The sequence below is a fragment of the Rattus norvegicus genome, chromosome 20 (assembly GCF_021556685.1).
Source record: "Rattus norvegicus strain SHRSP/BbbUtx chromosome 20, alternate assembly SHRSP_T2T, whole genome shotgun sequence".
In the NCBI taxonomy this organism is placed as follows: domain Eukaryota; kingdom Metazoa; phylum Chordata; class Mammalia; order Rodentia; family Muridae; genus Rattus; species Rattus norvegicus.
In genome coordinates this window covers 8,077,077-8,099,137 of record NC_141553.1, presented here as the reverse complement: position 1 = coordinate 8,099,137, position 22,061 = coordinate 8,077,077, and the positions used below count along the sequence as shown (strand labels likewise).

The 22,061-nt window shown below is 52.7% G+C and overlaps 1 protein-coding gene and 1 non-coding gene across 2 annotated transcripts; one reads left to right on the top strand and one right to left on the bottom strand.

The window, feature by feature from the left end:
- Positions 1-1,314: 1,314 nt before the first annotated feature.
- On the top strand, positions 1,315-16,162 carry Ppil1 (peptidylprolyl isomerase like 1). The gene is made up of 4 exons (NM_001034188.1): positions 1,315-1,549; positions 3,607-3,761; positions 14,715-14,783; positions 15,319-16,162. The coding sequence occupies exons 1-4, from the start codon at positions 1,494-1,496 to the stop codon at positions 15,537-15,539; spliced, it is 501 nt and encodes a 166-aa protein (NP_001029360.1). The 5' UTR covers positions 1,315-1,493; the 3' UTR covers positions 15,540-16,162.
- Positions 3,124-3,204, bottom strand: Trnat-agu18 (transfer RNA threonine (anticodon AGU) 18). Its single transcript has one exon. It is a non-coding gene; the product is annotated as a tRNA-Thr (tRNA).
- Positions 16,163-22,061: the final 5,899 nt, after the last annotated feature.

Sequence of the window (22,061 nt, the reverse complement as noted above, 5' to 3'; positions counted from 1 at the left end):
TCTTAGGGATGGAGAAATGGCTCAGGTGTTCTCTTCCTAACCTCGATATGCCAGCTAGAGGCTGCATGTAACTCCAGTTCCAGGGGATCTGTTGCATTCTTCTGGCCTCTGTGGGTTCCTGTGTGCCCATACAAACCCAGGCACGCACACATATGCACGGAATAAAAGAACACTAAACAGTCACTTTTATTTATCTAGCCTTTGGTGGGAGAGCTTCACCGGAGTGCTTCCCCACAGGTCTGATGGGCTCACAAGTCCCCTGCACGCTCAGGGTTCAGATTGTTTATCTCTAACATCGCTTGCTCAATTTTCTTGAGAGCCGCAGGTGGTTAGGGCTTGCATTTGCTCTATTTTTGCCTTGCTGTGCAGGAAGTGGGTGGTTGGGAGGGCAGATGCATCTTAGAACTGAAGAACGCCTTGTAAATATTTTCCTACTTCTTTGTTGTTAATTATGGGATGTTTAATATAAAATATACATTCCCCCCATGGCTCATTGAACTTGGCAAGAGCTGTTTGGGCTAGACTGGGTGGCTAGCCAGCTCCGTGGATTTCTTCCCTGTGGCCTCTTTCACGGTTCCTGAGGTCACAAGTGTATATCTGCCTGGCATTTGCATGAGTCCCCGGGACCTAAATTTAGGTACTTTACCCACTAAGCCCTGTAAGGCAAGCAGTCCACCAAGTGACCTGCATTTACAGCCCTGAGGATACTAATTTATTCATTCCATCTCTGTCTTGTCCTCCCACCAGACCTCTGGACTCTTGTTTCTCCTATCACCCTGAACAACTTTGGGTGCTACATCTGCCGCTCCAGCGGTGGGCGCTTGCACCACCACCTCCTTGGGACAGTCATCTTAAGCCTTGTCATTCTCTTCCCAGCCTTTCCCTCTTTCCACACGCTCCTTGCTTTTGGAGTCTGTGATTTGCCGCGTGGCACTTAACTGCGGAATCTCAGTTTTCTCCTCTTAAAAACAGGACTACTATTATTCACAGGATTGTTTTAAGGAACGCTGGGAGTGGTGGTACATGCCTTAAATCCAGCACTCGGAGAACAGAAACAGGCTGATCTTCATGAGTTCGAGGCCAGTCTGGTCTACATGAGTTGCGGGACAGCCAGGGCTGCGTAGTAAGTAGTCTCTGAGTCATCCAATTGCGGGAACTAAGAAATTCTTCACTGTTTGGACATCCCTCCAATCACAGTGAAGAAGGCTGTTCCCGCCTTCCGTGCCTAAACAGACCAATCACCGTTCCGGAGCATGGCGCGAATCGCCTCTGGAGAATCTTGCACTTGTCTGGGTCCCTGCACTGAGCATCTCGACTTGCAATCAACCCCTTTCCGAGCTTCGAAAGAAGGATCCCTTGTCATCCTTATCCCACAGCCTTAAATCCTCTCACCCAAACCGGCTGATCGGCGGGAACCGGAAGTGTGCACCAGGGACGGGTCCCAGTGAACTCCGCCGGAAGTAGTGATTGCTAGGGGATTCCCTTCGCTCAGCATGGCGGCGATCCCCCCAGACACTTGGCAGCCGCCCAACGTCTACCTGGAGACTAGGTGAGGGTTGGAGAGGGGAGGAATTGGCCGAGGACACGCGGGTTCGTGCCGCAGCGGCCAGGTTAAGAAAGGCCAGCCTGACTCGCAGGTTGCCCACACGGAGCTGCGGCCGGGAGTACCTGTGGGCTCTGAAGGAGCCCCTCCAACGTCGTGGGAGACTTCGGCTACTTCTGCCTGCTGTTCTTTTCCCACGCCGTTCATTAGTTCATTTACCTCTGTCCATCTTCATTCATTCATCCCCTCACTCACTTATTCTCAACAAGTGTGTGTTGAGCATACAAGTTGTGTAGGGTAATACAAACCTGGGTAAAACACTATATTATGGTGAAGGAGACGGATATGTAAACACTGTGGGACAAGTAGTAGAGTTGTCTGAACAAATTGCTTTGAAACTAGAGGAAGATTTATTTTCTCCACCATCTAGAGTGATCTTTGAGCTGGGCATATATGGTTTAGCATCCCTAAGGCCCCCGAGCTCAGCACCTTGTATACTCCGTGTGGTTGCACATGCCTATAATCCTAGCACTCTGGAGATGGAAGCCCGAGGATCGAAAGTTCAGGATCTGGGCTGGACTGGAATGCTTACCTAACAGTGTGTGTGTGTGTATATATATATATATTTTTTTCTTTTTTTCGGAGCTGAGGACCGAACCCAGGGCCTTGTGCTCGCTAGGCAAGCGCTCTACCGCTGAGCTAAATCCACAACCCCATATATTATTATTATTATTATGATGATGATGATGATGATGATGATGCCACCTACTAGTGCCATGCCTCAGGTGTGTGTGATTATGTTCTGTTTACTATTGTTAGCAGCTCCTATCCAAAGGCCTTGTTTCACATACTTGCTTCCCGTTTTAGCAGAGAAATGCCACATTTTGCAGATTTACCTGCAAACTGATTTTCATAGTGATTTGAAGGGAACCTTACTTGGAGCCTGGTCAACACTTCTACTGACTTTAGCCCCGTTTCGTCTGCCCCTGCCTCCGGAGTGTAGACTTTAAGAAGGCACACACTACCACTCCCAGGGCTACAGAGTGCTCATATTGCTGGACCTCCTGAATCTGGGCCGTACAGATTCAACTCAGTCCTTAAGTCCTTAGAGCTCAGTGGGTGACAAACAGCAGGAGGCCCCTGCCTTGTCTCCTGCTTCTGTCTTATCCTTAAAGGTACTAGGGGAAGAGAATAAAAGTTCTCATCCTGGGTCTGTGTGGACATACGAAGTAACCAGCTTTAGTGTGTGCTTTACGCATTCTCTTTAGATTTGATTTCTAACATGTGTGTGGGTATGTGCACATGAGCACAGAGGCCAGAGATACGGGGAACCCTGGAAAGGGATGTATAGGTGGTTGTGAGGCCTCCTGGTGTGAGTGCTGGGAACTGATCCTTTGTAAGAGCTGTACATGCTCTTAGCAGCTGAGTCATCTCCAGCCCTGTTTGACCCACTCTTTAATGCACAAACTGCTTTTATTTTCCTGTTCAAATTTAGTTTTAATGGGTGATACGTTTACATGATCAAAAAATGTAGAAGTTAGAAAAACTATTTCTTCCTTCCTTTCTTTTTTTTTTTTTTTTTCTGGAGCTGGGGACCGAACCCAGGGCCTTGTGCTTACTAGGCAAGCGCTCTACCACTGAGCTAAATCCCCAACCCCAGAAAAACTATTTCTTGCCCTCTTATCTGGTCAGCTGCCACTCCCCCCCTACCCCCACACCCTTGTTCTGCAGCCCCCAGACAGATGGAGATGTATATAAACACACTTTAATGTCTTTTTATCACATCTACAGATGACACGCAAGGTCCTGTCCCTTGTTTGGGGGTTGGTTTCAGAGCATCCGTACATGCCCTTAGAATTTTGGCTTGCTTATGCTTGGCTTTGCTTAGCACATATGCCAGAAGCTGCCCTGCGTGTTCACACTCAGGTGGGTCGGCCGTGGCCCCGTTGCTTTGTGGGTCGCTTCCTTCCGAGTGTGAACTCTGGGCACAGCTAGCCCAGACAGCCGGCAGGAGTCTTGGAGCGACTGCCTGCTCTGACCTTGCCGCCTGTTCTCCACTGCAGCATGGGAATCATTGTGCTGGAGCTGTACTGGAAGCACGCTCCAAAGACCTGCAAGAACTTCGCGGAGCTGGCTCGGAGGGGCTACTACAACGGCACCAAGTTCCACAGGATCATCAAGGACTTCATGATCCAAGGCGGAGACCCGACAGGCACAGGTACTTAAGATTGAGCCACCATCTGCTTCTTCCGTCTCATTCTGTCATAATTGGATGACAGGGTCTCATAGCCTAGGCTAGCCTTCCTACTCTCTGAGACTGATCTAATCTTCTGATCTTCAAGCCCTAACCTCCTCGCTGCTGGGATTTCTGCCTGCTGCCATGTGCAGTATTTGTAGTGCTGGGGATTGAACCGAGGGCTTAAAGTATACTGGGCAAGCACTCCACCACTTCCCATCATCAGCACTCTGCCAAATGGATTACATCAGTAGCTGCACGCACGCACCCACGTACACCTTACCCCACCACCACCACCACCACCACCAGGGTTATCAGTGTAGCCCAGGTTGTCCTTGAACTCCTGATCCTCCAGTCTCCCTGCTGCGCCTGCTGGGTTACAGGCACACACTGGCTCTGGTTCTCTGATCCTGCTGATCGTTCTTGCCCTCCTCACTGCCCTCCAGTGTGTAACTCACTGGAGAGTAAATCTTTGCTCCTGACATCGATACTGCTGGAGTGAGACACCGTGATGTAGAATTGATTCAGTCTGGAGTGAAAAGCAGGCAGTCCCAGGTCTTGGAGAATACAATTCTGTGCTCCTTTAACTCGTTCATTTGACAGATGTCTGGACCTCTGTTAGTTCGAGGCCAGCCTGGTCTACAGAGTGAGTCCCAGGACAGTCAAGGCTACGCAGAGAGACCCTACCTCAAAAACAATCAAAAAGAGACGTATGTGAGCCTGCTCTGTGTCTGTGACTCTAAGCTCCAGGGACACAGCTATGAGCAAACGAACAAAGCCACACACACCTACTCAGACCAGTAGGGAGGTGGGCTCCAGTTTTAGCAGAAAACCAGAAGTGGGATACTGCTAGATCCTGGTGTGACTCAAGAGAGCTGGGACCTTAATGAGGAGGGCGGAGCCCATAGGGGCCTTTCTGGGCCTAACAGAAGGAAGGCTAGACCAACTGGGTGTCCTGAGTATGTTCACGGCTGTGTTTTTCGAAAAATGGCAGGATCTGGTCTGTGTTTTAAAAATGGCAGGATCTGGTCCGTGTTTTTAGGGGTCTCTGGCTGCTGCTTGGAGAGTAGGTGAAGGGAATGAAAAAGTTCAGGCCCAGATCCGGGAGAGACAGGTTTCATCCAGGTTAGAAAAGGCTGTGAGATATCCGCTGCTCCTGTGCGCCCAGGTCTTGTTCGAGAGTGCGCATGCGCAGCACCCCACTCTTGGAGCCGCGGCCCCAGCCCGGCGAGTTACTTGTGTTGTTGAACTTGCTGGCAGCCTGAACAGATGGTGTGAGAGAAGATGGGCAAGAGTGTCTCTGAGGCCTCTGCCTGGTGGTGAAGGAGGAAGGCTGAGCGTGGAGCCTTGTGTGTGGAGTGACGGGCAGGTTTGGAACAGGAAGTCTAGAGCCTGGGCTTTGTAAGGGGTTTGGTTGGAATTCTTGAGAAAGGAGGACCTTTCTGCAGTTGGTTCTCAGCTTCTCCCTTGGACTGTTTTGCCTATTCCAGGCTAGCTGGCCTGGAAGCTTCTACCACGTTCTTCTGTCTCCGTGTCCCATCTTGCTGTGGGAGTGTGGGCATTACAGATGGGCGCCACCGCTGAATTCGGGTCAGCAGGTTTGCATGGTGAGCCGTTTCCCAGCCAGGGTCCCGTCTCAGGCTTTTTCTTGCAAGGACTGAGGGTGTTGTAATTTTGGGTTGGTTCCTGTTGCAGACTCTCTGTCTCCTGCCTTTGTACTTTGAAAGGGTCATAAGCAGTAGAGTATTATATTGGCCACATTCATCCCCTCAGATGTTTTTTAGAAAATTCTGGTCATTGCCTTCTGGTCTGAACACAGTTTCAGGAAATCCGAGGCCAGATGTGCTCCTCTCCAGTCCAGTGAGTCAGCCTGTGGGAGCATTTCCCGTCATGCTTGCTGCCTTCTGGGAAGCTGCTGTGTTGTGCCTTTCTCTTCCGTGTCTGCCTGTTAGTGAGATGGTCTTTTCCTTTTCCCTACCCTCACCGATGCCCTTGGACCTTCCCTGTCTCTCTTGCTTTTCAGTTGTGTCTGTTCTAGAGGTTTTCGTTGTTCAATAGCTGCATTAGCTCTTTGGGGTCCAGTCTGTCTCCTCAGCCCAGCCATGTCTTCTCTCCTCACTGTTCATCTCATGCTTAACCCCCCACCTCCCTCACTACTGCACATCTTCAAGGCCTCACAGATGTTGCCCCTCCCCCCTCCTGCCCGGCTGTCCTTGCATTTGCTGTGGTCTGCCCCATACTTCCCGTTCCCTTTCTGTTGACACCGGTATCAGTGCCCATATTTCCTCACCTTGCCTTCATTTGTAAGTAGATTCCTGCCATTTTTCCAAGTTTATTTGGGGCCGTGTGTCTTTGCAACTGTAAATTCAAGGTTGCTGGTTCTCCGCTGCATCCCTGCACCCAGCCTGAAGGGAACTGGGGAGCTCCTTGTGGCCAGGCTGGCTTCTCTCCTGTCTTCCCAGATTCCAATACATTATGTCCCAGGGTGCCTCTGTCCTTACCCCAGGCTCCCGACTAATCCCCAAGTATAACCCTGGAAGACACCAGCCCTGCCACACATGCTGAGCACCATGTGCGAGCTTCTGCCCTGGGGCTGCTCGCTGGCACCCTCTGTTGGCCTTTCAGAACCGCAGGGTGTGGGATTTCTGAGGGCCAGGCTCTGCTTCAGTCCTCTAGGCTGTGCAGGGACAAGAGTCTTTCTTTCCTTGGCCATTTCTTCAGAATTTTTTTTTAAAGATTTATTTATTTATTATATATAAGTACACTGTATCTGTCTTCAGATACACCAGAAGAAGGCGTCGGATCTCTTTACAGATGGTTGTGAGCCACCATGTGGTTGCTGGGAATTGAACTCATGACCTCTGGAAGAGCAGTCGGGTGCTCTTAACCGCTGAGCCATCTCTCCAGCCCCATTTCTTCAGAATTTTAAAAATATTTGTTTCCTATTATTTAACAGCCAGAGGTAGCCCTGGCCAGCCTGGAACTCACAGATCTGCCTGTCTCTGCCTCCCGACAGAGATTAGAGGTGTGCTCAGCCACACCAGGCTGTTTCTTTGCTTCTCCTTATTTTTGCCTTTGAAAAAAAAAATCCTTGTGCTTTGTTCATTGTACTGGGCACTGAGGTAAGGCAGGGTCGATTGCTGACTTCCTGACATGGTTTTTTTGAAACAGTTTTACTGCGCAGCTTGGTTGTCCTGGAACTCACTTTGTACATCAGACCAGCCCCGAAATCCCAGAAATCAACCTGCCTCTGCCTCCTGGGTTCTAGGATTAAAAGCGTATACCACGGTGCCCGACTCTCTCCTTCTTGGTGCTATAATGAGATGACACAGGGCCGAGAGCCCACGCTCAGTGAGTGGAAGGACTCAGGGTGAACTCTCGGTGCAGCGCCCTCCCATGTCTTTCCTAATGTCACATTTCCATGATGCACTTTGAGTGGAATTGAAGCACTCGGAAGACTTCCAATAACACTGCAGCCTCCAGTATAGCAAATGTTTGCGCAGCCTGCCAGCAGGTGTGTGAGCAAAGCAAGCAGGAAGTAACCCTACACACACACACACACCCCGGGCACTAGAGCGAGCCTGCCTGCCTGCCTGCCTGCCTGCCAGCCAGCTAACGAAGACACAGCTTTTCTAAGCATTTTAGGTAGATAGCAGGTAACATTGTAGGTTCCCAGCAAGTTGGGTATATTTCTCCATTTCTACTGCCTGCAGCCTAGCTATCCAGGAGCCTTTCTTCCTGTGAGTTTCCTAGAAGAGGATGCCCTCTGACTTCCTGCATTTCACATTGAGCCCTGCCCATGTTGAAATGACCTCACCAGCCCTTTCCTTGGTTTTCTGTGAGCCTTTCATCTGTTTCTCTGTACCTTTCCTCACCTCCCACCCACTAAGTGCCTCTGTGAGGCCTTCTTGCTCAGTTCTTGGCCTTGGATCATGCATGGTCACTGTGATTGGTGGCCCCTCTTTCTTGGTAGTCCCAGGAACACACACGGAACCTGTCTATTGGATGGTAAGCCATTGTTTCTCGATCAACAAATACTTGTTCAGAGTCCACTGGTATCTTATGCCGTTCCAGGGCCTTTGAGGAGTGTTAAAGCCCAGAAGCCCAGGCGTTCTCTCTCCCTATCTGGAGCTCCCAGCTCCTCAGAGACAAGCTGTTCTGTTGAAGCAGGAAAGGGGTGAAATCATGACTGTCCTGGTGTCCTGTGGTTTGTGCGTATCAGGAGGGTTGTGTGTGTCATGAGGGACCGGTCAGTGGGGTTAGGCCAGAGAGGTCTCATGGGTGGGCCTTGAAGGAGTCATAGGACATAATTTTTGGGAGGCCAAGGCTAGCGTGCTGTGATAGACTTGCAGGGAAGTGTGGAGGAGAGCCTGCCATCCTAGAGTCATTGGTCCTGTGATGGATCCCGCCAACCATTCATTCTTTGAGCTATAGTTGAATGGCTCTGAGGCCTCTGTACGAGTCACACATCTCTGAACTGTACAGTTTAGGAACAGTTTAGGCCGTTGATCATCAGTGGGGAAAGGCATGGGGTCAGGATAAGATGGGCCAGTTAATGCAATTCCACCAAGCAAGGGTGCAGGTTAATCCAGCCTGGTCAGATTTAGCTTGTCACTAGGGACTCTTGTGACTGGAGTAAGAAATAAAGTACCTGAGAAGCTGAGTCCAGCTGGAGTCTGTGGCAAGGTAGGGTCACATCCAGGTGCCAGGCGGTGCTCTAGGGCCCAGTGTGCTTAGACCTGGGTCATGGCCCCACGTGGTCACTTGTAACACATGTAAGTTAGGTACCTGCAGAGCTCTTGTCAGGAGGTGGGGAACATGGCTGTCCATTCCTCCCAGAGTTATTGTGACAGCTAAGTAAGCTCTGGTTGGAAAAGCAGTTGGCAAAGCCATGGCACGGAAACAGTTAAAATATCGTTGGTGAGTCTTGGTAAGTTTACTTAGCATTTCACAGGTACCTGCTAGACTCCCTCTGTGGGCGGGAGTCCAGCAGGGAGATTGCCCTAATGAGAAGGCAGGAGGTGAGTCTGTCCGTGTACTGTGGAGTGACTTAAAATAGTGGCTGTTGGGAAAAGAACAGGGCATCTCCACCTTGGCATTATCGGGTGAGGCTAGATGGTTCTGATGTGGGCTGGACTGGCATCGAAGGAGGTTTAGCAGCTGCCTGGCCTGGCGTCCCCCTGCTAGATAGTAGACCCTTCAGTTATGACAACTAGAGCTGTTCCTGACATTAACCAGTATCCTCAGGGCCACAGCCAGCCCCTGTTGAAACTGCTGGGCTAGAGGTGGAGCAGTGCTGTTGGTAGTGAGTGTTTGAAAGACCTCTCTGATGAGGTTGGCAAGAGCTCTGGGTACCGGGTTGGGGCAGGAACACTCCTGAGGGAATACCAGCTAGATGCTGTGGACCAGGATGCTTGGCAAGACACAGTTCAGGAGCCATGAGGCAGGGAGACCATGGTTAGAGATTGTCTTCTGGGATGGAGATGTGGATGTGTCCCTGAATGTGGTGAGGTGCACACAGAGGGATTGAAGCAGGGCGGGGTAGGGCCCTTCAGGGCCCTGAAGGAGCTGCCTGTGAGAGAACAGGGCAGGGCTGGAATCCAGAGGGAGCTGGACAGACGGACAGGGAGCTAGATGGTGTAGTTTGGACCAGGGTTAGTGTGATCCCTGGGAAGCAGCTACTCAGGCACGCTCAGATGTTCAGAGACTCTTCAGGGGAAGAGGCGCCCTCTCAGGGCACCTTAGGCCTGTTCACTGTGAAAGAAGGTGCCAATGGAGAAGGGGCTTCCAGGGACAGGGGAACACTGGGATGTCTTGGAGGGGGTGACACCAGCTGTGAGAAGCTGCTGGGGGCCGGGGAGGTCCAGGGGTAGCCGTGGGACGAGGGTGTGTGGAGAGTCCTCAGGACAGAATGACCACAGTGCTTCTTATCGTGTGCCAGTCAGAGAGCGGAGGAGACAGGAGATAAGCCTGCTCCTGTGAAGGGGACACAGGATACTGAGGGACTGTGGAGCTGGGGTGATGATGTGCTGACAGGAAGAGAGAGCTGAGATAGGACAGTTGTAGCTGTAGGCTGCCTACAGGGGTAGCCTTGGGTACTTGTGGGTAATCTGACAGCAGTTCCTAGCCGGTGTCAGTGACAGGAGGAGAGAGGGAGGTGAGCAGGAGTGGTGGGGGAGGGGGAGCAGCCCAGGCTGATGGCTGACCACTGTAGACATTACTATCTGCTGCCCAGGAGTCACATGGCTCCCTTGCTTGGTGGACTCAGCATCCCTGTGCTGGCTTCCCATGCACCTGCATGACTTCTGAGATGGTCTCTGTGCTGTTGTTACTAAGTGGGTGTGTCACCGGGGGTGCTTGGGGCTCTAGCAAACATGGCAGAGATCATGGCCATGTCGTTTCTCCGCAGTATGAACCCGAGCCTGCCTCGTCTTTCTCCCTACATCTCAGCTTCTGGCCTCTGATCTCGGCCTTGTGTCTTACGGTTGTGAGAGGCCAGGAGCTGCTTTTGAAGGAAGATGAGGAACACTGCTGGGAAATGTGAAGGAGGGGCTCTGGCTGTGTGGCTGAGAAAGCTCTGCGACCCAGCAGGCTTATTTACCTTGTAAGACAGAACTGGGCCAAGGCCTCAGCTGGCCTCAAAGGAACTGCCCTGTCTCTGAGGCCAGGGAATGTGGGGAGAAGCCACGGGAATGCCCAGGGGACAGTGACCTGAAGTATTTGTTGGAGGTTTTGTCCCCAGAGGGGAGGAGAGGCTTTTATTGATCAGCTGACCTGATGTTGAGCACTGTGTAGTCCTCCTCCTAGGCTGCTGCCCACCATGGTTCTTTTTGGCCTGGATATGAATCTGCTGCCTGTCATGGGTAGGATGGGGACAAGTCACACCAAGCATAGTAACTTGTATCAGCCCACGCTTCATGTGTCATGCCTTAGACGTCAGTCTGTTCCTCTTGGGAGTTTCAGGGGGCAGGACTGGGGGAGATGCTGGAGAGTCTTGGAAATGGAGAGCTTTGTTTATTTGCTTATCTGACTCTTGAGCTGAGGCATGAGAAAGACAATTTATGGTACACGATGATTTGTTGGCCACGGGTGAGGCCAGGCCAGGCTGGAATGGCAGAGGTCCAGAGCAGAGCCAGCAGGCTGTTCTTTAAGGCAGTCATCCTCTCAGGTGATCTTGGCAAACAGATGAAATTCTAGATCGATCCATTGAGACTTATCACTGAGAGTAGTGAACAGTTCAGCAACTTGTGCCAGCATCAGCTAGTCTTTGGCTTCCTTCCTTCCTTCCTTTTTTTTTTTTTTTCCTCTGTGTAGCCCTGGCTGTCCTGAATCTCACTCTGTAGACCAGGCTGGCCAGAGACCCGCCTGCTTCTGCCTCTTGAGTGCTTGGTATCAAAGCCTGGAGCCACCACCGCCTGTCAGCCAGGTGGCTTCATCTTTAAGAACAGCGCAGACTTATCTGTAAACACCTCTGCACCTCATAGATTCCCCTTAAACAATCGAGAGATGGCAAGGGGGCTCCACAGGTCAAGGCACTGGCCACCAAGCCCAGTGACCAATCCCTACAAAGTGGAAGGAGAAAACAGACCCCTCTGATCTCCTCTTGGGCACCGTGGAGTATACACACACATGAACACATAAATAAGTAACTGTGATTGAAAAATACTATCCAGAAGACATTTGCGAAGCATTAATTGACAAGGGTTGGGCCACAGAGTCAGAGGACAGACACCAAGGCAAGCCTGAACCTGTGACAGCCTCAGAGAAACCATTAAACACCACAGGGGCTGCAGCCCAGCACCACTTAGGGTACTTGCCAGCAGGTGCAGCACCGTGGTGCACAACCCCTTCCCCGGACCCAAGTGTCTCAGGAGGTGTCACCTCCCATGTGTTGGGAGGTGTGGGGGGCCCTTGAGTGAGGTGAGTGTGTGCACTAATGGGGGTGCTCTACACACACACCCTTTCTTCAGATTGATTTGATTTTATGAGTATATGTTTTGTCTGCCTGGCGTCTGTCTGTACACTGCAGGCTTGCTTTAGGGATACAAGCATCTTCAGTGACAGAAAGGAACCTTGTGACCATGACAAGCTCCTGGTGGAGTAGAGCTGGTGAGGAAATGGTGTCCTCAAAAGCAGCTGCTGTCATTTGGGAGGGACTGTGGGGACCCAGGGCTGGCTAGTGGGGTCTTGATGGGGTTTGCATGTTTCTTGGTGGGTGGCGGGGCTTGAAGCTTGTCATGTTTTTTTTCCCCTCTTTTATGTATCTGCAATCTGTATATTGGATACATGTTTCACAGAGGCCAGAACATGTCACTCAGTTAGCAGCCTGGGCCAGGCCAACTGCTTTGGCCGACCGCAGCCTGTGGGGCCTGTGCGGGGCGCTGGCTCTGCTGAGCAGTGTCTGCACAGGGATCTGCCTGTCCTTCCCTGCCACCCCCCATACACACACACACACACACACACACACACACACACACACACACTCCTTGTGCCCTCAGGACTGCTGGCACTGGGTGTCCTGCTGGCCTTTTCTGTAAACCCTCAGAGTTGAGCAGGGTTATGAAAGGAGAGTGAGCTCTGAGTAAGCCGTGTGTTCTGGAAAACCCAGCCAGTCATCCCAAGATGCCGAGAGATGAAAAGTGCCGCCGTGCACCATCCCCTTGTCCCCTTGGTTATTTATAGTCTCCACTGTGTGCTGTTCCTGACTGGCCTGTACCTTAATGTTTGTAGTGGCTTTTATGTGGTGGCTTTGAGGCTCCTGTGCTGGCTAGTGTTCTGTCAGCTTGACACAAGCCAGAGGCACCTGAGAGGAGGGAACCTCTGCTGGGAAAGGCCTCCACTGGATCAGGCTGTGGGCAAGCCTGGCGGGTGTTTTCTTAATTAGTGATTGATGGGTGGGGCCACCCATCTTATGTGGTGCCGTCCCTGGGCTGATGGTCCTGGGAGAAGGCCGGCCTGCCCGTGGCCTTGGCGTCAGCTCCTGCCTTTAGGCCTCTTCTCTGAGTTCCTGCTCTGAAAACCTTCAATGATGAGTTGTGATATGGAAGTGTAAGCAAACAAACCCTTTCCTCCCCATGTTGCTTTTAGTCATGGTGTCTCATCTCGGCAATAGAAGTCTACCTAGGACAGTTCCCTAAGAATAGAAACCTGAGACTTCGAGTGCAGGCTGCGCCTTGAGGTGCAGCCCTTCGCTGTGGGTGGAGGAGGTGAGTTAGGGCATGCTGGGGACACGGTGCTGTTGGAAGTGCACTGAGTCCTGCCACTTCCAGGATGTACGGCTTTAGCCAGGGCGTGGCATGGACCTGCCCTGGGTGGGAGACTCCCCTGACCTGCTGGCTCTTGCCCATTTCCCTTGGATTTTCTTGCTTGAGGATTCTGACAGCCTAGGATTTAAAGTGAGGACTATGCGAAGGACTTAAAAGCAAAGCTGGGTGTTGGTGGTGCAAGCTCTGCTCCAGCACTAGGGGGCAGAGGCAAGCAGGTCTCTGGGTTTTGAGGCCAGCTGTCCCTCGAGACCCTGTCTCAAAGACGAGGGAACTAAGGTCTCAGAGTGTACCCTCAGGCTTTCCCGTACCCCAGTTCCTGCATAACAGCTCGGAGGCTTGTATTTTTATTAATGAGCCTCGGCCTTGGTCCTCTACTAGCTCGCGACTCAGTGAACCTGTTTGTGCCTTTCTGTGCCTGTCACATGGCTGGTTACCTCTGCTCAGTGTCATATTCCAACTCCCTCTGAGACCGATGCTCTGTTTCCCAGAGTTCTGCTCTCCTGGGTGTCCCACCTTCTCGTCCTACCTCAGCTTTTCACTGACGGTGATACCTTCACACAGTCCACTAGAGATTCTCCCTCCAAAGCAGAGACACATGGCTGCTGTGGTCCTCGGGCCGGCTGGGGTGGACGCCTGCTGTAGCAAGCTCTCCTGTAGGGCAGGCTGTGGGGAGGGCAGACCCGGCCTCCCAACTGGTTTCTGCTGCACGGAGACTCACAGCCAGAGCTCACTTACTCTGCTGTCTGGTCGTGGCTGCTCAGCGTGGACAAGCCATTAGCTCAGCCAAGCCTGTGGCTGGCGTGTAGTCTCTAAGCACTGGTGAGAGCCTGCCTCCTGTTAGGTTTCTATGTGAGCACCACACTTCCTTTCTTTGAGAAAGGTTCTTCTTACGGTAGCTCAGGTTCGTCTTGAGCTCGCCTGCCTCAGCCTCCGGAATGCAGGAGTTACAGGTGTGTGTGGACTTTCATGGCCACCTTCATTTACGCCCCTTCACTCTGAGGGAAACCTGCCCAAGCTTGCATGCCCGGCACTGCGCCTGCCGGACTGGACTTGGTGCTGTTGCTAGCAGGCCACAAGTCTCTGTCTTCCCTCTGCCACCACCCTGGCGTCCCTGTGCACTGTACCCGTGTGATGCTGCTCCACTGTGTGTGTCAGTGCCATCGCTGCACCTCCTTAGGCTGATAGATGGCTTTCCCTTTCTGTCACCTCACCTAGGGGAGGCAACAGCCTTCTCAGGTCCTTCCTCAGCAGGTGCCCAGCGTGGCGGGTTGGTGGGATTTGTGGGCAGAAGCTCGGCACAGCAGAGCATGGTGGTTGGCAGTGTATGTGGTGGGCCAGGGGCTTGGACACTCTGGCTGAAATACTCGGAAAGATGTTCCCTGTCGGTCATGTGGAGGTTTTCTGTACAGGGTAGACACGCTGGGAGCACTGTCCTTTTGGTTCTGTTCCGGCTTCCTGTGTGTTGGTAACAGTAGACGTTAATCTAACAGCAAACGCTATGGTGGTCTAAGCTGAAGGAAGCCAGTGGCTGGGACATTGCAGTGTGTCTCCTGGGGGCAGGGTGCTCACTGCCTTTCCCACCCCTGCACTTGGAAATGCCCTTTGACCTCAGGCTGCTCCTGTGGTGAGCTAGACTGGGCAGCTCACCGCTTGTCTTCTGGTTGGACAGGTCGAGGTGGCGCCTCTATTTATGGCAAACAGTTTGAAGATGAGCTTCATCCAGACCTGAAGTTCACTGGTAAGTGTGTAGTCGGGCTGGGTGGGCAGGACGGAGAGTGCGGATTGAAAGCTTGCTCGTTTGGCTGTGATTCAAGGTGAGTGCCCGACACCATGGCACGGCGCCAGACAGCTGCCCAGCCGTGGCGCCACAAAGTGCCCTGGCAGATGAAGGAAAACAGGGCCTCCTGAGAGTCCTCAGCAGATCTGGGCGTGGCCTGTGTTCTGGACTCCACTTGTTAATGTCATGAAGCAAAGGCTCCTGGGGCTTCCTCCAAGCAAAGCAAGGCCTTGCTGGGCTGTTGAGGGCTGTAGTAAGGTGGGCCAGTGATTAGTGAGGCATAGCACAAGAGAAGCTAGAGAAGGACAGAGGCAGAGCCATGGAGGGCTACTGGGGTGGTGCAGGAAGAGTCCACCCTGCTCCTAGGAAGGTACCCTTGTGGGGCCTGACAGTGGTGACAGAGTGGTGTGAAGTCCCCTGTATCTGAGACAGTGCTGCCATCCTGCCAGCCAGAGGGGCAGTCGTTCATGCTCTTTTCTCTGCTTATGTCTCCCAGGGGCTGGGATTCTTGCAATGGCCAATGCAGGACCAGACACCAACGGCAGCCAGTTCTTCGTGACCTTGGCCCCCACACAATGGCTGGACGGCAAACATACCATTTTTGGCCGCGTGTGCCAGGGCATAGGGATGGTGAATCGAGTGGGCATGGTGGAAACAAACTCCCAGGACCGGCCTGTGGATGACGTGAAGATCCTGAAGGCTTACCCTTCTGGGTAGACGGAGTGCTGTCTCCAGTCCACCCCGGTCCTAGTGAGCTGTTGTCCGGATGACATGGGGGGCCGCGTGACTCAGCGTCACACATACCTACTCTGAACCAGAGGGGTTGTCTCTGGGGACATTTGTATTCCGGCCGACAGTTACAGACTTGAACAGCAGGCGCGTTGATGAGCGGGTTAACTGCGTAGCCTCCAGCGTGCGTTCTCCAGGAATGTGAACAGCTCTCTCTCTCTGTCTCAGAGCCTCTGCTTCTGACACTGAACATCCCACGCAAAGCCGCATTGAATTGTTGCCAAATGAAAAATGCATCCAACAATCAAGTCGCTAAGAAGGTGTCAAGTGGGGAATGATAATGTGGAGTGATCGGGATGGTTGGAAGCAGAAGCGCTGGCCATTTTTCCTCCGGGAGGGAGTGGGAGTCTAGTGAGTACAAGGCCAGGCCTTCAGGGCCTCCCCACGGGAAGTGACACTTTTTAGGGCTTTAGAGAAAATAGGTAAGAGGTTTTTATGTCTTTTTTTTTTTTAACTCTTTCTGGATTTGAAGGGGTAGGGTAAGAAGAAAGGTGTTAATGCCTATGTAATACACAGAAACTTCCAGAATAAAACATCATTGGTAGATGAAACCACTGCTGTGGTCTGGTATCATTCTAGATTCTCAGCCTTTTTTCTTTTTGAGCCCAGCTGTCACTGTGTAGCACTTGCTGGCCTTAACTTCCTGTATAGACCAGGCTGGCCTCAAACTCAGAGTGCCTCGGCCTCAAGTGATGGGACCAAGGGCATGCCCCACCCACCCGGCTCTTAGTGGAGGTGAGGGGTGCTGTCGCATTCCTGTCTTCAAGAGTCATGCTGCCTGCTCCTGAGTCTCCATTAGCTTCCCCCATGCAAGAGCAGCTCATGCTGGAACGAGGCAGAGCAGAACCAAGGGAAGCCTCGAGTGATGTCTCCCGGCAGGCGCTCTAAGGGAGGGAGGGGATGAGCTGCCGGTGGACTGCGTGTGCTCTAGTTACTCAGCTGCTGTGATCAAACACCGAGCAGAAGCAGTGTGCAGGAGGAAAGGGTTCATTTCATCCTCCAACTCCCAGATCGCACTCTGCCATCAGGGGAAGATGGGGCAGGAAGAACTCAAGCGGAGACCTCGGGAGGGGCAGCTCCCTGGCTTGCTTCCCTCCCTTGCTCAGCCATCTTCCTTAAATCTCAGGCCCACCTGCCTAGGAATGGTGCCGCCCACAGTGAGCTGTGCAGGTCCTTATCAGCGTCAGGAAAATGCCTCACAGGGCAGGTGAAAGCCCTTCCTCCTTTGAGGTTTCCTCCTCCCCCGTGTGTGTTGAGTTGATTAGGTGGGTTTACGGAGGGACACAGTCATCCCTTGCAGGGGGAGGAGATCCACCCCCACGCTGCCGTGGGCCCGAGGCAGCACCCTGCATGGCTTCACTTCCTCACACTGGGAACCTCTTAAGGTGTTGTGTGTTACTGTGTACGTTTTGGGAAGTGACCTAAGTCCCATTCCACAAGCTCCCGTTCCTCCCGGCAATGAAAACACCGTGCATTGTACAGAAGTTAGCAGCCATACTGGTGCAGGAAAGGTTCAACCTAATTGTCATTTATCCAGGGTTAGTGTAGCTGGTTTAATGTGTAAGGGCCTTTTGTGCATGGGTTTGAGCACAGAAACAAAATATTCTCTCAATAACGAAGAAAAAGGAAAACCCACCAACCAGCCCTGAAGATGGTGTTGGGATGCAGAGTCGCACACTCTGTTGGTGACATATGTCCTCCAGCCGTCCCGGGGCTGCCTCTCAAGGCACAAGACACCCATCTGCCACCTCCCAGAATTATCACTGGTCCCTGTGTCAGCGGCTCCAAGCTAGTAGGAGAACCGACATTACTGTGAGGTTATGGTTCTGCATACACAGAGCAAGAGAGCAGCACAGGCATTGTTCCTGGCTTCTAGAAAAGTCTCCACACACATGCCAAGGCAGCTACCCGCTGGCACAGCGCAGGGCCTCAGAAGAGGGGACCTGCTCGGAAGCCTGAGGTACAGACACCTTGTCTCCATGCCCGGAAGCCTGGTTAGCAGGGATCCCACTGAGTTAGCCTGTCAGCTGTGTCAGGGTAAGTAAGGACCATTAGACTGTTGGTGTGACAGTAGGGTACGGGTGACCCGTTCTCACCTTGGGTGGTAGAGAAGGAGCCAGTTTCTGACTTAGGTAGGAATAATGAAAGGCTTGGGGGACTCAACAAAGGACAGAAAGAAGTAACCTCTGTGGGAAGAGTCTAGACTTGGAGAGGAGGTTTGAGGTTAGGTGTAAAATCAGCGGAAGAAGCCCAGAGCCAAGCGCCCATGCTGTAAGTTGTGCGAGCTGGCCCGTCTGTGCTCAGGCACAGTGCGTAAGCATTCAGGCCCCTGGAGATGGTGCCACACTTCAGGTAGCAAGACACGAAGTCACGTTTGTCTAACAGGAACCTGAAGAGGGAATTTTTGCAACAGCATAAAGCAGGCAGGTCCTTGACCCCTCGGTCTGCCCCTCCAAGGCCTGGGGAGAGAAGAGAAAGCCCAGGCTGAGTTCAGCGCTCCCCCCCCCCCCCCACCGCTCTGACTGCTGAGAGGGACACCAGAGGACAGAGCCCTGCTGTGCGTGCCCCTTAGGTATTATACTGAGTACCAGGCCCTGCTGTGTGAGCACCACAGCGCCCGCCTGAAGTGGAGCGGTCAGTGAGACAAGTGGCAGAGAAGGGAGGGAACTCTGCAGCCATAAGACACCTGTGAAGCAACCTGGAAACACTTCTTTCCTTGGGTTCTCGTTATCCGGGACAGGTCCTCACAGGTCCTCGTGTATCCCAGGCAGCCCTTAACTCTCTGTAGCTAGGAATGATCTTCAACTTTCGATCCCCTCATCCAAAAATCGGCGTCGGGGTCAGAGGCCGGCCTTGAACTCACGGCGGTCCTCTGCAATGGGATCACAGTACTGCTCACGGCAGAATAGGTATTCCGAGCAGGATCTGGTACCGGAAACACTTTTTAAAAGCCAGCTTCTGGTACCAATAGACCTTAAAGCCACAACACGACATGCCTCTTCAGCCTCCTGTCTGTGTGTGTGTGTGTGTGTGTGTGTGTGTGCGCGCGCGCGCGCGCGCGTTCATTCCATCCCAATGTTGGGGCAGAGAACCCAGGACCTCCTATTTGCCAGGTAAGTGCCCTTCCACTGCACCTGACTCCTCCTACCCCCCTGCTTCTCTATGCCCATCCCCAGGAGCCTCCCCTCACAGCCTCTTCCCTCTGTGCTTTGACCTCAGCAAGGCCCTGCCCTGTTCTCATTCCGTGGTGTCCCAGCACCTTCGAAACGCTTTGAGGACATTGCCGAGTGAATCAAATAAAACGTCCTCCATCAGAAAAGAAACGGAGGCTCGTTGGCCAAAATCGCTGCGCCCAGAGTCACAGATCCTGGTTTGGCTGGTGTGACAGCAAAAGCCCTTTCCACTCAGCCCTCTGGAAGTCCTCGGCTTCGTTTATTTTTGGATCCCGTCTCCAGAATATGTCAAAATAGCTTTCCCCACAAACTGCTCCTCCCCCCACCCAGATCCTCGAGCCAATCTGAGCCTCCCCGTGGCCCCTCCGGCACCACGCTTGCAGGGTGCGGAGGAGGAAAAGCATTGGCAGGAACATGTGTTCGAGTTGAGTGCTTCCTGCCAAGAAGCACTCCGTGCCCTTAGAACCGGGTTCCAAAGAATAGGCCCCTGTGATGCAGGTAAGCGTCCGGAAAGAGGCCGGTCCAGCAGCCTCAAGAAGGCTGGGCTGGTCCCATGGAGACCTCGCACTCCTGCTTGTTCTTCCAAACTGGTGATTTGGAATCCCGCCTGTGGTGGCGAGCCTGAGACCACTCTGGCCTACATAGCGGGGTCCCTGCCTTCCAGAGGGAAAAACAAAAATTCGAGAGTTGTATCTGGGTGGGAGATGGCTCAGCAATAAGAGCAGGTGCCTGCTTCTCGGGCAGAGGACCAGCATTCAGCTCTCAGCACCCACATGGGGATTCACAGCAGCCTGTAACTCCAGTTAACTCAGGGCGTCTGACTCTCCCTGTTGGCCTGCATGGGCTCCTGCACACACACGGTACCTACACATGAACTCATACAAACACATTAAAATAAGTCTTTTTAAGACCCCTGTCTAAAACCACAGGGCAAGACGTGCGAACGCAGGAGTGTGAGGTCTTCGTGTCACCTTGGAGAGCCACGTGACACCTTGAATTGAGCCTCCCTGTTCGTCAGGCTGAGGTTTGAACTCTGGTTTCAGCTTCAAGACTGAATGTAGGTCAATTTGAGAAGATTTCCTCCAGCTGCCAAGTTTGCATTTCGCACGCTATTTTGGAAGTCTGCCACTAGAGGCCGCTGTGAATGCAGTTTAGCCTTGCGGCTGCTTCAGAAGACAGAAACACCTTTCATGATTTTACTAAGCCGAAGCCAGCTGCTCTTGGAATGAAGAAAACCGAGGACTGCTCAGATTGCCACCAACTAGAATTGAGCTTTGAGCCCAGCAGAATGAGCCTACGAGAGCCAGGGTGCTCCACCTTCTGTCAGCTAGTCTAGGCAGACACTCCCAGGTCTGGGCTGCAGGAGCCTGGGGCCTGGGCCTAAAAAGCTGGCTTCTCCTCTCTGTTTAGTCCTCCCCGAGCAGTAAAATCATCCTTTCTGTGGTAATCCGGAGTCCTTCACTGACATTAGCCAGGAAATAACTTCGCTTGAGAAAACAGTTCAACTTGAGTATTTCTGTCTTTGTTTTTGTTTTGCTTTGTTTTGAGACAGGATCTCTCTGTATCTCTGACTGTCCTGGAACTCTCTACAGACCAGACTGGCCTTGAACTCAGAGATCCGAGCACTGGGATTAAAGGCACATGTCGCCGCCACCCTCCAGTGTGCATTTCTGTCTTTATCACCCAAACCGAGGCTGACCTTATTACACCCATTTCTAGATGAACAAACTGAGGACCAAAGCCCAGTAAAGTGAGTGAATAGACGGAACAATGGGCCCAAAGCCCCTATCGCTATCGAGGGACGGACTTGGGGATGTCTTGCTGAGTTTAGCTCTTTTTCCGTTGTCCCCGTCTTGATACATAGAGGGGGAAGATGACCTTGCAGGTGGGGACATCCACCCTGCTCTGTACTCTCAGGCTCCTTCCCAGAAGCCGGCCGCTGGGGCCCAGGACACACGTGACCCTGATCAGCGTGTTAATTGGGTCAGAAATGTAATGGCCGAACCGCTGTGCCAGGCTCATGGAAACCACTTTCCCCTCCTCAAGGGTCTGGCTGGGCTCCGTTAAGAGCTGTGCCCGGTGTACTCAATACAGGCAGAGGCGGTGTGGGGGAGGGGCCGGGCACATCTCTGCTTCCTCATTAACTGACAGGGAAAGTGGCTATTCCGGGTCAGCATATACACGTAGGCAAAGTCATCAAAGGGAGGGGAATCCACAGTTTACCGTTGTTTGCAGCCACGTTCAATCCTGAAGACTTTGCTTTTTGTGGCTCCTTTTCCGGAAACAGGAGGAACGAGGGACTTGGTGAGCTCAGGTCATGGTGGGGCGGCCTTACACTTCTGGTTCCAGTGGATCCTCAAATGCAGGGCTGCAAAATAACCTTCCTCCCTGGTTTGCTTTGTCCCTCTGTCATGCTGGTCATGCTGGAAGTTCACGTGTGTGTGTGTGTGTGTGTGTGTGTGTGTGTGTGTGTGTGTGTGTGTGTACCTATAGGACCCAGAGCATGGAACATACTGAAGAAAACCTGTGCCATGGAATTATACCCCTGACCCTATCTTTTCCCTACTGGGGGAAACCTAATGAACAGAGATCCCAGCAGAGAGGATGGTAAGACAACTGCTCTAGGCCGGTGGCACAAGCCTGACACCTGAGTCTCACCTAAGGGCTGATGGAATTATCAGAGAACCGGAGAACAGCCATTTCCCTCGGTCAGGGCAGCCATTCCTAGCCAAAGGTAGAGGAGGCAGGCCAACGAGAATGTGTCTGATGAGCTGCCGGGAGTGGGAAGCAGAGCTAATAAACTCAGGGAAATCTCGGCAGGCAGCTGAAGACTCCAGCAGGCTCGCCAGGGCAGGGCCTCCGGGACCTCGGCTTGCACACAAAGCCAGGCTCCTGGCCTTCTGTGCACATTTCAGTTACCTCTGCAGCCAGGCAAGCAAATACGAGTCGCATGGCATGAAAATCAATTTAGAGCTTAAGGGGGGGGGGGGGGGGAGTAGGGATTTCATCCTCAGCGGCTTCCCAGGCTTGCCCTGTACAGGTACCGCTAGGAGAGACAGCCAGGGCGGTGGGGCAGCAACAGCCCCCTCTTCTATCCCCACCCCCCACCCCAGGGTCTTTGGAGCTAGTCAGAGGAGGAGGAGGAGTTCCAGGAATGGAATTGGCCGAGAGAGAGGCTGTGTCTCCCTGCTCCTCCTCGGCTTGAGAAGACATCATGCTCGCTAGTTGGAAGCCGGCAGGACCGGGAGGAGCTGAGTCTGCTTTTCAGCTTGAGACC